The sequence below is a fragment of the Copadichromis virginalis genome, linkage group LG18, assembly GCF_057382275.1.
Source record: "Copadichromis virginalis isolate Kocher_CV1m ecotype Utaka linkage group LG18, C_Virginalis_male_GT1.1, whole genome shotgun sequence".
Classification (NCBI taxonomy): Eukaryota; Metazoa; Chordata; class Actinopteri; order Cichliformes; family Cichlidae; genus Copadichromis; species Copadichromis virginalis.
The window spans coordinates 24,592,714-24,608,925 of NC_140635.1; the positions used below are offsets into that span (position 1 = coordinate 24,592,714).

Here is a 16,212-nt window from a genome sequence, read left to right on the forward strand (position 1 = left end):
TGTTGACTAGAACTCTCTGAACCCTCTCCCGAGTCGTCACCCTCCACGCTCTGATCTGCGCCTGGCAGGTTTTGCTCCGATGTATCCTGGATACGAGGTAAATATATCAAAGCAACACAGTCAGTGGTGCCGGGAGGTGGTTTAGCCACTGCCCTGTGGTGTGAACAGCAGCACTGCTAACCCCTCCTTTCTCCTCAGCAGGGGTGAAAGTGAGTATCACAAGAAGACGCCTCTGTCATTCACTGGTATAGAAATGCAAATCAGAAGAGCTGCTATGTAGTAAGATAATGAAATAGTTCAAAAAAAGGACGTGCATTCTTTAACGCACTATAGCTATTTCCAGTGGAACTGCATTATTTTGGCTAGTCTTGGTGCAGTGACCTCATTGCAAATACAAAAACCAACAATGGTTTCTCTGGATGCATTTCATGTAGACATGGTTGAGATAACCTGCTATAGCTCACAATGACCATCAGAATGGAGAAAGGTGCTTAAAAAAGGGACTTTGCTGTTGGTGCCAGACAGGCTGATCTGAGTATTTCGGAAACTGTTGATCTACTGGGATTTTCCCACACAATAATTTCTAGGGTTTACAGAGAATGGTCTGAAAATATCCACTAAGCTTGTTGATGCCAAGGTCAGAGGAGAATGGCCAGCCTGCTTCAATTCTGACCCTACCTGGGGGGCAACATTAATTCAAATAATCACTCATTACAACCAAGTTGAGCAGAAGAGCATCTCTGAATGCATAACACATCTAACCTTGAAGCAGCTGGACTACAGCAGCAGAAGCCCAACCCTTTCAACCATGTTCCAGTCTAAGTATAAGCCATGCTGCAATTCTGCTTTTCAGTCACATTAACTCTCTGCTGCCTGCGGCTTTTATGCTTCCTGATTAAGACAGGAAACAGCATAAAGGTCAGCCCGCTGTGACCTCTGCAGAAAATGGTAAAAACAGGTCATTATTTAAGCCCAGGGGGAATAAAGCTACTAACCAGTTATCAGAAAGTCAAGGGACTATCAAATAATCTGTCATATTTATGTTATTCTTTATTTTCCATGAAGCCCATGAGTCAGTCAATAAGGTCATTGATGTCAAACAATCATAAAGTGCTAGTTTTACACAGAACATAAAATGGGTAAGAGTGAAGGTGGACCTGCTATTAACTCTAATATCATCCCATCACTGCCACGCTTTCACCTTGCCTGAGGTGACGAGCTCTGCCACATAATATCTGGCATCCGACCGAACAACACGGACCGCTTTGCAAACAGAACGAACCAGGAATCAACCAAACGGACAAACACAGGCTGCAAACGTGTTTGTGTCAACATGTTTAGTTTCCGCTCTCAGAAAACGTTTGAAACACAAAGGTGGTCAAACTAGTGTATGTATATGCTGAAAGAAATGAACAGTGTAGTTTTTATGGCAGCTGCATTTTAACAGAGACAAAATATGAAACAAAAACCTTATGTCTGGAGCTGCATGCATGATTTTGACAAATGGGGTGAGGATGATTGTTGAGGAAGGTGGTGGATCAGCCCAAAGCTCCACGGGAAGAGATTGTTAACGATCTGAAGGCAGCTGGAACTGCAGTCACCAAGAACACCATTGGTAACACAGGATGCTGCAATACATTGAAATATTGCAGCACCTGCAAGTTCCCCTTCTCAAGAAGGCACGTGCACACCTCTGTCTTCAGTTTGCCAGTCACAATCTCGATTTAGAGAAGGTTTGCGAGAAAACCAATATCGAGCTCTTTGGAAGAGAAATGCTGAGTTCGACTAAAAGAACACCATCCTCTACAGACAAGCACAGAGGTGGAAACAGACGGGGCCATGTACCATGAAACTGTGAATACTGCCAAAGCACCAAAGGAGTGGCTAAAGAAGAGGTCATAAAGTGGTGCAGCCAGGCTCCAGACCTCAATCTTACAGAAAACGGTTGGAGGGAGCTGAAGCATCAAGCTGCATAGCAGCAGTCAAGAATTTCACTCACTGATCTGCAAATCAATTATAACTTGTATGTGATGTTTACTTTTCTTGTCGAATGAAGTGATTCACCAGGGGATCGAATAATTATTTCCCCCTCTGTATAGTCTGTTAACTGAACAGCAGAACAATTCAATTACTTGACCTTCATCCTCAGTAGAGGGGGTGGCCTACTTAATGGAGGTCTCTAAGCATGATAACAAAGCCTGGGAGTGATTAGACAGGAATTAGTGTGTTCATCCTGAGGCGTAGCTCTGACCTCTGTCACTAACTACAATATCTAAAATCTGTTTCACCTGGTTTCTTTTGATCTAAATCTTCTAAGAGAAATGTTAAACACTACACAGTCTGATTAATAAAAAAGGGAGTGAGGCAGCAATAGGAAATATCTACATTAACGTGAGTGAAAGTAGGATTTTGTCATGGTAACACCTGCTCCCCTAGGATGGCCCCAGAATCTATGCTTCTCCTCCCAATCAGCTGAAAATGGTTTTAAATAAACTAAGCTGGGGCCACATGGGACTACATAACAATATGTCTTAATTTAACAGATTCATTAAGTCTGAAATGAAACCAGAGCGCTGCTCCAGATGTGCTCCACAGCCAACATCAGCAGAGCAGTGATAAATGTTCATATGCAGCCTTACTACTACAGTTTTAAACTCACTACAAATGATTGCTTTAAATCAAAGCTTAAGTCCCCCTGATCTGATAACAAGATCTCAAAGTATTTGTGTTAGATTTATGTAAAGTGTCTGCCATCCCAATGTCACATGCAAGTACAAGAAATCTAAATAGATAAATAAATAAATAAATATTAAAGGACAAGCTGGTAGATGGCCATACCTTTCTCTGTGGTGAGGAAACATCTTAGAAGATCACCAAGACTTCTTTTCTGTAAAAGAAAAGACTGAGGATTGGTTAGACAACTGTTAACGTAAATTACTTTAATAAAAAATTATACCAGAAAAAAAACCCCAGAATAATCATAAAAGTTTGTCCCTGTAGTTTAACATTTTTCCCCGCTCTTAATTCTTACTTAAAGTCTAGTTAAATCTGTGTCGTGGATAGAGAGGCGCTTACCCCATTTCGGTGTAAAACCTCGTCGAGTCTGTTATCTATCAATATTTTTGCGTCCTGAAACTGCTGCTGCTGTCCCAGTTGGTCTCCTCTTCCTTTCAGTCACAGCTACCAGATGCTTTATTCTTGCTTTATTCTCCAGGGGGGGGAGGTTTCACCGCAAGGCGCTGCACTCCGCCTGCTGCAGCCCGCCAAGTGGCACCGTCCTGCCCCGAGCAGCTCGCAGAGTCAGAAGCCGGGGAGAGCAGAGCTGCTGCGGACGGCAATGGCTGAAGTGACCGCGGGCTGCTCCGAGTCCATCTTCGTCCTGCCACAGAACACGGGACCTCTTTGTTTCCTCGTCTTTCACTGCTTATCCTGTACGGCCAAACCTCTGTTCTCCCCTTCAGTTGTTGGCTCTTCATCCGGCCGGCTGTTCGCATTCAACAGCCGGCTGTATAGTACCACCTGCTGGCTCTGCAGCCTCCAAACACCCGCTCCAGCTGTGTGTGACAGTCAGGTATGGAAACTATGTCAACGCGCCTGCATGTGTGCAGTGCAAACCGGAGCTTTAAGGTCTGCCTTGACCTAAAAAAGAAAAAAAAGTGAAGAGTCGTGCAACAGCCCATTTAGGACCTATTGGTGTAATGAGATTTTGCAATATGAGAATCCTCCTGTTGTTTTGCCCTCTTAAGCAGATTAAAGAGAACTCCACATGCTAGTAATTCATCTCACAGGAGAAATAAAAGACTCAAATCAAGCTGAATGAGCAAAAAGAAGCAAACTTTAATTTTCCAAGATTATTAACACAAGATTTTCTTTTTGTGAGTACACTTTTTAAGCACCAACATCAGTTAGTGGGAAGAAAACAAAAACAAAAAACAGTGCAGCAAACATAAAAACATTGTTCACTTCAGCTTTAAACAGCAATAAGCCAAACAAGGTCACAGCAAAAGTACAGAGGAAGAACTCAAAAGTTAGCCTCAGTTCATAAGACATGCAAAAACCACGTGTAGGCTTGAGATGTTTTGTATGTTGGTGATTTTTATGTAAAAGGTAAAGCAGAGCAGTTTTCAAAGTTGAAGATGTGGAGTCTAAGAATAATTTAGAGCAAATCTACAGATATATAAATGGGGTCAGACTATTAATTTGATGTCCTACACAGCATAAAGACACACCTACTTAACTTGACTATTGTAGCATTAAAGAAAAACCAATAATTCACGCTTCGCAGGTTTCATTCCTGTGGATGCCTTTTCTCTTTGGCAGCCTGAGCACTCTTCACCACACGCTCTGCCCTCTTAGCATCTACAACAGGATGTTAAAATTATTAAGACGCTTTGGCTCAGAGTGGACAATCCAAAGCCATTACCGCTCAGAAAATGACAAAGTTCTTCAGTATAGTGGATTCAACAACATAAAAAGGAAAGCTTTTAGCATCACATGGATAACATGAGGCGGTGAAAGATACTGATGTAAGCTTCACTAGTGCGAAACGAGAACTTACAACACCGAGTACTGAAACAGAGATACAAAGTTCATCATAGACCAAACTAACTGCTCTGTCCTCAACATGATTATACTACTGCTTTAACAGTTTCACACTCTTCTATAGGTTAAAGACTAACAAAAAGCAAAGAAAATCAAGAGGAATGGGGGGTGTGGGTGGGTGCTTATCTACATAAATGTTAAACTTGGGTTACATGTGTTCGTAATTTGAAGGTAACTTCACCTAAGATGTGTAACCTCTAAATGTGTCATCGGTCGACTTCTCAAATGCATCATCAAAACATCTGTGTCCAACGTGGTGAAACCAAGTTGTCCGTTGTACAGTTGAGCCTTACATGTTTTCACCCTCCTTTTCAGTGAGCATTCATGTCAAGTACTCCACCACGTGTACCATTTACACCTCTGTCTCACCGTCTGCATGTTTTATGACGTCTGACTTCAGGGCAAGGCTCTTTGGGAAGTTCTGCCCTCTTGATTCGGCTTATCAGGCGCTTTCAGCTATATGTGCTTGGCGACTGCTATCTGCTAGCTTTAGCAGCTTTGGGGGAGGGGTCAGCAGAAAAGAATGACCGCTTTATTCAGTTACAAGCTGGTTACAGTGCCTTCACTCGTCCTTTTGCACTATTAAAAAGACACAAAGAAGAACAACAAAACAAAACAAAAACAAAAAACAAAATTATCTCACGATCCGCAGGTCTTTGGAGCTCAGATTTGGAGACAAAAATGTTTTTCTTTTTTACGTTTACACATTTAAGAGCTTCTTCCACCACTTTGTTCTTTGCAGACCACCTAGGGAAAGACCCGCCTTGAAAGATGGCCAACTACACTAGCTTGCGTCACTGAAAACCCTCAATGAAAACAGCCTTTATTTAGAAAACTTTCCAACTCAAAGCTGAGAAAGCAAAGCAAATGACCCATAACTGGTTAGTCCTCAAATTTCTTTTAAACCTCTGAGGCACAGCACCACAAGCATTTCTGAGTTCTGTTGAGATGCCAAACGTTTCTCCCGGTTGCTTAAAAATGTGATCAAATGCAGAACCTCGATTCAAGCTTTGAGTTTAAAAAAGTTGCCATGTCAACTGCTTCAAGAGCTGCGTCTCCATTTATTTTTCTCTCTCACTCCAAGTCACAGTGGACGTCCTGTTGTTAGCTTGGAGGACTTGTGTGAGACACCTCTTCTCCTTCTTTCTCAGCTTTTGGAGCAAGAATCCCAACCACACCGCCTGGAGATCCGAGGGTTCGGGGGCACGCGAGGGACAAGATGACGCAGTCGGCCCCTTTCCCCTCTCCAGAATGCCTCAGATCTTTTCGCCCTCCTCGACCTGTTGAAGGTCTCACCTCTCCCAACTGCGCCGCTCCGAGGACAACAGCTTTCTCCTTTGCTATGTCTTCGCGTGTGAGCAGCAGTGCCTTCTCTCCTCTACCAGTCTCCCACTCTTTCCGTCTTGCTCTCGTCCTGTCCAGCTCTACTCCCATTTTTACTCTCACTCTTGTGATTGGTTGGTTTCTCACGGTCTCTCTCCTGTTACTTTCACACAGTGGTGCTTCGGTTGTAGCAGTGGAAAACGGGTATCCATGTTTGTTCTTTTTTGTTATTACCCAGATTAAAATACCAATGAACTAAGCTTCACACAGGCCTAGCTCCTTTCCTGCAACCTGCAAGACAAACACACTTGTTTCAGAGAACATTCATTTAGCTTTTCAGTGCACTGCAACATACACATTGTATCAGACTCTGAAATTAATCCAAGTCTCTTAAATGTTAAATAAAAAGTTGGAGAAACCCGTTAGTAAGTTCAGCTTAACATAAAGATAAAAACGGCTTGCCTGATGTGCAAGGGCAACAAAACCCACACAACAGCACATCGAGCTCTGGCACGTGTGTTCAAAGTTAAAGTTAGTTCTAACCTATGTGTTAAAAGCTCATGATAGCATAATTTAATCAAAAAAGTTGAACTACTCCTTTCATTTTAGTGAGTCATCTTAGCCCACAGTGGAATATCTTACAGTCTAGTACTGGGACAGTCCAGTCACACCACCATGGTAGGCCCGCTCCCCCTGGTACGTGGAATCCTGGGACAAAGCCACATCAATCTGAGACTTGAACTCATCTCCAAGGTAACTGTCCTATAACAGGACAAACAAAAAGAGATCAGTCAACAGTTATTCCTTCATTTCCTTCCATGCAGTAGAGAAATCTTGGACATGTTTTTAAGAGAAAATCTGGGCAAATGCTGGACTAGGTCAGAAACAGTTTTTCAGATAAACAAACCAACCTGGGAGAGTTCAGGCTGGGAGAGCCCAGGCTGGCTCATCTGTGACGGCTGGCTCATGTTAATGTAGCCCTGCGTCAGAGGGCCCTGGGAGAACGGCTGGGAGCCCTGGTCCTGGCTAGTCTGGCTTGTAGTCATTTGACCTCCATGCTGTCCGCGGTCTGTTCCACCGCTGTGGTTTCCACGGTTTCTTTGACGGCCACCTCGAGTTCCCCCACCTCCTCCGCTGCCCGATTTGCCCTTTAGACCGCCGCCGCGACCTGTTCGTAGATCAAGTCGGGTAACAAAATTCCATTAAACAATTCCTAGCTGCCTTAAGGGGAAACTGGAGGTAGCATGACAAATTTATGACTTTCTCACCTGCTGTAGGTCCATTCACCTGACCCAAGTATCCTGGTGGAGGAATCGGAGGCATCACAAGGTTGAAGGGGATCGGGATGTTCATGGAGGACATGGGATTGGCACCTGTGCCAATCATACCGATCTGGTCATGCGTCTGGAAATACATGTTGGACGAACGCCCTGCAGTAGTACGCATGTTAAATGCACTTAGTTAATTATACTTTTTCAGTTGGGGGAAAAAGGTGTGTATGGGGTAAGAAAGACATCTCACCGTTGCTGCTACGATCATAAACAGATCCAGGAATGAGGGCCTCCCTCGCATCATACATAGCTGTGCTCATGAATCGGCCACCCTAAAAAAGAAAACAGTAAGAAAGCTCATCTTTGCGTCCTTGCAGTGATGTATTATACTGGTTTATTTTTAGTCCTCAGTACAAAAGCAACAAATATTCATAATGTAAAAAACAACAAACAAACAAAAAAACTTTACTTTAGCATCAAAAGCACTGTGTGTGTAACTAGCACACACACACACACACACATAAACTCACAGGGTTGATGGTGTTCACCAGCTTGCGGGGCTTGCTGAATTGCATGAGGCTCTCCCTCAGGTTGTTGAGTGGGCCTTCAACCAGGACCTTCTGCTCCTTGTAGTAATTGAGCAGGTGGTTCCACAGAGGCTGCTTGGACAGGGCTTTGGGGTTTCCCACAATGATCACGCCATATCTGTGACAGAGCAAAAGACAGTAACAAATTAGGGCACGTTGTCCTCACAGTGATGGTTTCAAAAAGCTGGTGAGGTTTCTTGCATTACCTGGCCCTGGTGAGTGCCACGTTAAGACGTCTGGGATCATTGAGGAAGCCGATGCCCTGGTGCTCGTTGGCCCTCACGCAGGAGAGGATGATGAAGTCTTTCTCTCTCCCTTGGAAAGCATCAACACTGGCTATTTCCACCTCCTGCACAAAGTATGAAGACATTCTTGGGTGAGGCGTTTTATATTTTATTCCAACACTAAACACAAGTGCCTGAAATTCTTTGGTCCTGTGTCCTGCGTAGGTGCTACAACAAGTGTTTGGCCTCTCCTTTAAGGATGCTGGTATTTCATTAGTTTAGACTGAATCAATTTAACATTCATTTGAATTTTGAATGAAACATTTCTCAGTCTACCTGGTAGAGTTTGGTGTGGAGGGAGCCACTGAACTGCATGTACTGGACCAGATAGGACCTCTGACCCTCATAGGGAGTGATGATACCAATCTGATCAGGTTTTGCTCCAGCCTTCAGCAACCTCGTTGTTATTTTCTCCACATTGGCTGCCTCAGTCCTGCATGAACAAGTAGAGTGAGTAGAATGATTTTTCTTTTGAATATAGAAAATCTGAAGTAACACAGGAATCTATTAACCTTGACTATAAACAGATGAGACATCACTTCAAGCATACAGTGTTTCTGAACACCTAAGTCATCTACTTTATATCAGGATTGTTCGAAGTGATTCAGAAAATTTATGTCTGTCAAATATTGGCTATTTTCAGGCATCATTTAAGCACTAAAAGGCAGACACAGGCAACAGAGTCCAAGAAAGTTGGCACCTGTTCAAATAAGATGTTCCAGAGCTAGCAATTTCCTCTTGGCCTTGGGTGACATAGAAGAACATCGGCTTGTCTGGTTGGGGCCACTGGAAGTCGAAGCCTTTTTTCACACGGTCCGCTGCAGAAAGAACAAACAGATTATGGTGTGCAGTCTGGTACACTTAATAATCACATTAATAAGCTGGATATGATTAGCGACAGGCTGTGTTACATCTATGAGTCAGCTGCCAGATGACTACATTTTAGAAGAGCATAAAAAACAAATGCAAATGTTTTACAGCCTAGAGTGGGTTTTAAAGAAATATCCAACACATAAAGTGTCACATAAAGCAGCATATACAGACGGTAAAGATCTTTATTTGTTTACTTTTAAGTGTCTGTACTGGTAAGAAATGAGGAAATGTGAGGTTGTATGTCTTTCCATCTCACCAGCAGTGACTCCGTTCTGCAGAGAACCCTCATAAAAGATGTTGGAAGGGAAGGCACTGAGGGCCGGGTGCATGCGGTACTGGACCTGCAGACGGATTGGTCGGATCCCCAAAACTACAAGACGCTCGAACAGAGACTGGGACAGACCTGCTTTAGCTGCCTTCTTACACATCACCACAGGTCCCAGCTGGCAGTGATCACCCACAAGAATCAACTACGAAGAAAATAAACACGTCGTTACAAATTGCAGCAGTTTAAGCTGATCACCAATACTGCAGATTACTGATCAAGTGTTATTTTCACTTATGGAGCTCCTACCTGCTTGGCTCCAAGGACTACAGGCACCATGCACTCTGGCTCGGTGGCCTGGGTGCTCTCATCGATCAGGATAGATCTGAACTGCATCTTGGCCAGACGAGGATCTCCTGCCCCAACGCATGTACAGCAGATCACGTCAGCATTCTGGCAAAGAGAAAAGAGAGAAAGTTGAGTTTCATTATGATGAAGTATCACTTGTTTTTTTTCCTTAATAAACCATCACAACAATAAATAATATTTTAGTAAAAAGTTAATGGAAAGTCTCATCATACAAACTATGACAAAAAAAATATGGATGAATACACATTACTGTGCCTAGCACTGTCATAAACAGGACATATTTAGAGTTCAGCAAGTCCAAATGACACACCATAAGCAACTCTCTCTCAGCAGTGCGCCTCAGAGCTCTGTAGCGCTTCTCATCTGAGGAGGACAGCTCTCCAGTCTCATCCTTCAGCTGTTGGAGTTTCTGAAGCTCTGGCATACTGCAGGCATGAACACATTTATCAGAGTGTGAGATCAGTGATGTGTTTGTGTGCAAAGATTGTGTGCTGCTCTGACACAAACTGTTATAATACAACATCATAATCTTAGTTGTGGTTCCCCTAAACAGTTTTGATTGATTGATTGAATCTTTATTTTGAACATGTTGAAAAAGTATAAAAAAAATAGAATTAAAAGAGACAAATGAACAAAGCAAACAAAAGGAAAACGAGGAACCACAACTCCAAATAACGTCCATGTTCAAAAAGGAGCAGGAAGAAGCATAAGCTTATTTAATCCCACCCCTTTTCCACTATCTAGTATCAATAGACTACAGAAATACCTCCTTGCAGTTTTAGACTGCCTGTGTAAAACTAAAGCATGTATGGTAGTTTTATTGAATCAATACAGACCAACAGCTAGTCCAACTCTTTAAAAAGAAGACAAAACAGGCTAATCACAAATGCACAAAAAAGATAGACAGATATGTGTTACCTGTCCATATTACGGGTCTGGTTGTGCAGAGCCAGGAATGACACTGGTGAGTCTATGGCCTCTCTGCTCTTGGCACAGAGTCTCACCACCTTGAGCCCTGTTTGGTGAATCTTCTCAGTGAGCTGATCAACTGCAATATTACTGGGAGCACAAACCAGCACAGGCCTGGGAAGACAATTTTAAACCGTATTAATGGTCTTTTTTTCTAATTATTTATTTCAGCCAGGACTAAGGTCATAAAGACTTCAAGGAATATTGTAAAAAAAATAACATTAAGTTAAATGTAGAGTAAATAAAGAATAAAACAGAAAGGTGGCATTACAAAAAAGACTAGAGTCAAGTTTCGTACCCATTTCCTTGTCTGGCCAGGTGGTACACAATGGTGGCAGAGGTGACCGTCTTTCCTGTGCCAGGTGGGCCCTGGATCAGACTGAGGGGGCGCTGCAGCACTGTTTTCACAGCGTACACCTGCATCACAAAACAAAAAAATCCATGTGATCTCTGACAGGACAAAGTCCAAGAGGCCAGGTAGCAAGCAAAACTCATTTCAGTCATGTAACACGCCTTCTTCTCCAACTCACCTGGGAGTGGTTAAGGTCAGGGAGGCCTTGAGCAGTGAAGCGTTTGGGCAGCTGGCACTTGATGACCACATCCTCTACCTCATGTCCCAGCAGTTTGTGGTAGATGTAACCAGACACTGAAGTCTCATCCACAGCAAATGTCTTCAGAGCACTCTGCATCCTGAAAAGAAAAACATTTTTTTTAACAAAACACTGTTATTGTAACTGATACAGAACTTTAGGTTTCAGGTCTTTATTGCACTAATCACATCAAATACAAGAGTGCACAGATTTGAAATACCTATCAAAGGAAGTGGACTTCCACACAAAGTCCACCTGAAAGATGTGAGGGATCTCCACTGGAGCCCCGGCACTGCTCCTTAACTCGATGGCTATTTCATCACCATAATCTGAGACAGAAGGTCAAGGAAACAGCTAACGCTTCAATATGTACTGGAGTAACAAAAACATTTCATTTCTGGCACTGTATGTCTTACCCAGATTATTCCCCAACTGGACTCACAGATATTCCTAATGATACATTTTAGATAACTTCCTATTTTAAAAGTGCATCCATCCCAAACTCCAAAATTCCAATAATTTATGAGCGGTCTCTCACAAGTACTGAGGGACAATCACAGTCTTCTTCTGCATGTAAAATTGTAAGCAGCAGCTACTCTGTCCTTTAATGAAATGCAAACCCAGCTGCACAACAGTGCATGTAGAATGTTTTGGGTTTGGAAGAAGTGAATAAAAAGGTCTGCATGAAAGTTTTACATAACTTTTGCCTTTCTGCAATTCATTTTTGAATGCAAGTCATGCAAACACTGCTTTGCATTTCTGGTTAAAACACCTAAAGTGATTCAGTCTCTACTTCGTGTTAGTTTCATTAACACTAAATGTTCAAACTGTGGAGGAGAGTCACTAAAAATGCAATGATCCACAGCCTTGGATTGTACTTGTGGTGTAGTGTAAATTAGAAATTATCCTGTATAAACAAGATCTAAATATAGAAATTGTTTCCAAAATACACTGGAGCATGAAGGAAGACAAGTTTGTTTATATGGTTGTAGTTTCACACAGCCGCCACTAGGTGTTCCTAAAGATCCATACATCACCTTACCTGTAGTTTTAAATGTGTATAAACAGATTATATGGTTAAACTGCAGTGTGTAGCTTGGGGATGGTATGCCTATTCAAAGTCATAAGGATACTGTCAGGGACTTTGATGACATGTCCAATGCCTTTCCAAGGAGGGGCCAGGTCTCCTTTGTATCTCAGGCAAATTTCATCTCCCTGCATCAGCCGCATATCTAAACAACGGGTGATGAGACAAAATATTTTTTAAAATGCACATTAAGAAAAAAAGAAAAAATCAAAATGAATGCAAAGGATTATAAAATCATACAACCGAATAAGTTTAAAGAGTGCACACACAAATCACAAAGCAACATAGTATGAAGTGATGGCTGTAAACTTCACAGTGAAACTACTGCTACATACCTGAGTCTGTCTTGGGAAGGGTGAAATAAGCAATCCTCTTCTTATTCAGGCCCAAGTCCCATCTTACTGTGATGTTGTCTTGTGTCTGTTGAGAAATAAATTAATAACAAAATTATAATTAATATATAAATTTATAAATTATATTATAAAAATAATAAATGTAAACAACAGAAACAGCAATGACGCCCATTTTTCAAAATTATCATACTCAATAAAAACTATGAGTACGTTTTGGTTACAAAATCCTCAAGAAGTAAATGCAGAAAATCCCTGGCTATAGATCTAAGCTTTTAAGTCATACAGTAAAAAAAAGAATTCACTTACAAACAAAACAAATAGCTAAAGTACTGTGACAAGAAATCATACAAACTGTAATCAAGTTGTTTGTTACCTGTGACTCTTTGAGTTTCTTATCATAGTCAGCTTCCAGCTTCACAAGAGGACCAAAAATGTTTTGGTACTGGTAGGCATCCTCATAGCGAAGCAGGACATGTTGGGGCTCCTCATCTACTCCAGGCTTTTCCAGGTCCTCCAAGGTTGCTGTGGGATTTTCCTACCAAGGAATAATTTTTTAAAAAAAAAAAGAAAAAAAAAAGAAAGAAAGAGAAAAAACAAACCCACCCACCCACATGTCAGATCGTGCATGATAAGATTAAAAATGTGGATAGAAAAGCAAAAAAATATTTAGAGATGGGCAGGTTCCTTTGTGGTGAAAAATAGTAGATTCAAACTAAGAAACATTCCGATAATTTGGTATGTAAGCACAGTGGAATCCATAAATCTTATGATAGATCATTACTATTTTACTGCTTCAGTTTTAGGTTCCTGCATTAGGTCTGCTGGCTCACTACCTTAATGTTAGTCTATTTGAACACATGAATAGAACCAAAGGCAGTATTTAGTACAGTTATATATTTGCAAATATAACAAGTCAAAAACATCTGGAGGAAAAAGATTAATGTTCTAGCACGCACATGAAACAGACAGTGCAGACATTTCCGTTACATTATTTGCATAACAGACAGCTGTATAAATTCATCTGGTTAACTGTAACTATATAGATAAGTCTGATCCGCACTCAAATTCGTGCTGTGGAATATTTACATAGTGAAGGTGGTGTGACAGTACCTTCCACAGCTCCTCCAGCTTGTTGATCTGCTGAGCAGTGATCTGGCGTGCCCGGAGCTGCTCTTGTTCTGAGGGAATTTTGACCAACCAGGAAAGAAAGCAGCGGTCCTGGATTAAAGGCTGCCACTGTGAGCTGTCCCAGTTGATGTCTTTCAGGCTACTCTGGCTAGCACATGGCTGCCTGTGTTAAAATCAAAACAAAAAAGTCAAACATAATTTGTTTAAATGACCCCTATGGGTGAACAGTCAGCTACTCAGGTTTTGCCCTTACCTGCACAGTAACACCACAACTGAGTCAGCCTTGGCAGGAATGAAGCCAAGCAAGAAGACGTTGCGACAGCCACAGTTGTAGCACTCCAAAACCGTTTCCCCCAGGGGGCCATCTTTATGCAGGGTCACCTCCTTGGACTTTGCCCTCACCAGGTGGTTAACAATGTGGCTACAAGTGAGTAGAATAGCAATTAAGGCACTAGCTGGAAAAAAAAGCAAGACTGTGCATTCAGTACACTAATAATTCTTACTTTCCAAGTCTCAGCTCAACATGTTCTAACCATGCAATTGTCGTCTCAAAACCCCACTGTGCAGTGACAGAATTATGAAACCTGATTTGTCTATAATGTCAAAGCAAATACACTGTGTGTGTTTACTAGAAGAGCTGAATGAATAGGGAATGCTTTGTATGACAGAGGTGATCCACAATAGTCTGGTTTTAACTGTAACAGTTCAGGAAATAATACAGTACTAGGTTAAACAGTTCTTTACTTTGGATTTCAAAATTAAACATTAGCCTAAGTGGCCTTTCACAGTCAAACAATCTTCTTTGACTTCTGCCTTAAGTCAACAATGAAACTATAGTCATCCATTTTTAATAGCTGTTTCACAACAAAACAGAAACTCATTATTACAGTCACTGTACTAAAGGATAGCGCACCTGTAAAATGATCCCCTCAAGTGTTATTTAGTTAAGACCTAACATAGGATGGAGCAAAAAGAGGCTGGTAAGTGAGTGCATCTTACCTGCCAGAAGTGTTTCCACGGCCGTTGCAAAACCACTTCTTGCTGGTGTTGCAGTAGACCACACAGGCTGGATCGTGAATCCCACAATAACTGAAGGAGAGTCAAAATTGAACAAGAAATGCAAAGCATTTTTATATAAAAGACCACACAGAAAAAAGAGCCAGAAAACAGGGAAATTGCACTTCCCCAACTTATACTCTTACAAGACCTCTGGTGTGGCAAACCCACATATTAAAACCAAAAATCAACTGGCAGTAGCCTTTTACAGCTGTGTAAAGCAACAATGCATGCACAATAAATCCAAACTGCAAACAGAGACCATAAAACAACAAAATAAAATGACACAAGCAATGGATGACAGGCAATTCAGAAACATTAGTCTGGTCCTTTACCTGCAAGCATGCACAGGAAGGTCCTTGGTATAGTAAGTGTCCTCCTCATCCTCCTCAAAGTTCAACTCTGCCAGTAATTGGCTGGCCTTCACAACAGGGTCGTCTCCATTCTGTAACACACCATCAGGGCCATTGACCTGAGGAGACAAAACGAATTTAAGAGTCATGAAACGAAACTTATTGTCGACATTATGCATTATATGCCACAGGATCACACATCGTCAACTGATACTGGAAAAGATGGGCGCCAAACTGGGCAGTCAACCAGACCGATGAAGTCTTATGTAATGTAATTTTTCCACAGCAGCAGTCATACTGTCCCATCATTAAACGGACTGTTGACAGTATTAGAATAATTGCCTCTACTGACCAGTGATTGTTATTTTTCAGTGACAATGTATTCAGTGCATATAACTACAAGTAAGAGAAATAAATAACTGCCGGTACATATATGTATGAGCATTTTTGCTGGTTTACAACGCAGAAAATTCAGTCTTAGTTCATATAGCAATAAAGTCAAGTGGCTTTACATGCTAGTTATATCGGCATGCTAGCTATGTTAGCCGTGAGCTAAGCTGGCTAGTTGCCGTGCTAGCCATTAGCGGAATAAAAGCATGGTAACGGAGGCAAGGCGTCAGATGCTAACGATGTTGTTAGCCATCGTTAGCTGATTCACGTTTTGTCAACACAGCAGGACCTTCATTCATGCACAGAAACGGCGTGAATAACCACACGAACCTGGCCGTCTAGCTGACTCTGGGTTTGGCCTTGAGTCTGGGTCTGGCTCGGCAGGGTAAAATCGGTGAAGTCGTACTCGGAGCCCTGAGTGTCCGCTCCCAGCAGCTCGGCTTCCTCGGTGTCCAGGAACGTTAGAGTCTGCGAGCTCGGCCCGTACGCCTCGACACTCATGTTTTTCACCCTTTTGTCAGCGGTATTTTGGCTGTTGCTACAATATTCCACAACTGTTGATGCTTCAGATCAAACCGAACAACGGACACAAGCTAATAATAAGAAAATGACAAACAGTGGTGGCAAGAGAGAAAGACAGGGGGAGCCTTGATCGCGGCGGCGTTCCGTTCGTCTTCTCCACCCCCGCTCCTTTCCTCTCATCCCTCAGTAC

General features: G+C 42.1%; 2 protein-coding genes across 3 annotated transcripts in view; both read right to left on the reverse strand.

The window, feature by feature from the left end:
* LOC146687935 (homer protein homolog 3-like) overlaps positions 1-3,628 on the reverse strand; it is a 17,403-nt gene extending 13,775 nt beyond the window's left edge. For both annotated transcript variants that reach the window (XM_085438426.1, XM_085438425.1), the window contains exons 1-2: positions 3,076-3,628; positions 2,839-2,887 (exon numbers count right to left, since the gene is read on the reverse strand). In XM_085438426.1, the coding sequence (XP_085294552.1) occupies positions 2,839-2,861 (23 nt within the window). In that variant the 5' untranslated portion in view covers positions 2,862-2,887; positions 3,076-3,628. The remainder of the gene's footprint in view (positions 1-2,838; positions 2,888-3,075) is intronic.
* Positions 3,629-3,817: 189 nt separating this feature from the next.
* LOC146687937 (regulator of nonsense transcripts 1-like) lies at positions 3,818-16,195 on the reverse strand. The gene is made up of 24 exons (XM_085438420.1): positions 15,831-16,195; positions 15,093-15,229; positions 14,701-14,790; positions 13,955-14,122; positions 13,684-13,864; positions 12,947-13,108; positions 12,556-12,640; positions 12,267-12,365; positions 11,354-11,462; positions 11,074-11,233; positions 10,842-10,960; positions 10,493-10,657; positions 9,885-9,999; positions 9,515-9,658; positions 9,197-9,410; positions 8,768-8,885; positions 8,344-8,500; positions 7,990-8,132; positions 7,727-7,901; positions 7,447-7,528; positions 7,194-7,355; positions 6,837-7,093; positions 6,568-6,687; positions 3,818-6,216 (listed from the first exon to the last, which is right to left on the reverse strand). Exons 1-23 carry the CDS (start codon positions 15,999-16,001, stop codon positions 6,571-6,573), a joined length of 3,330 nt encoding a protein of 1,109 aa, XP_085294546.1. The 5' UTR covers positions 16,002-16,195; the 3' UTR covers positions 3,818-6,216; positions 6,568-6,570.
* Between the last annotated feature and the right edge of the window lie 17 nt (positions 16,196-16,212).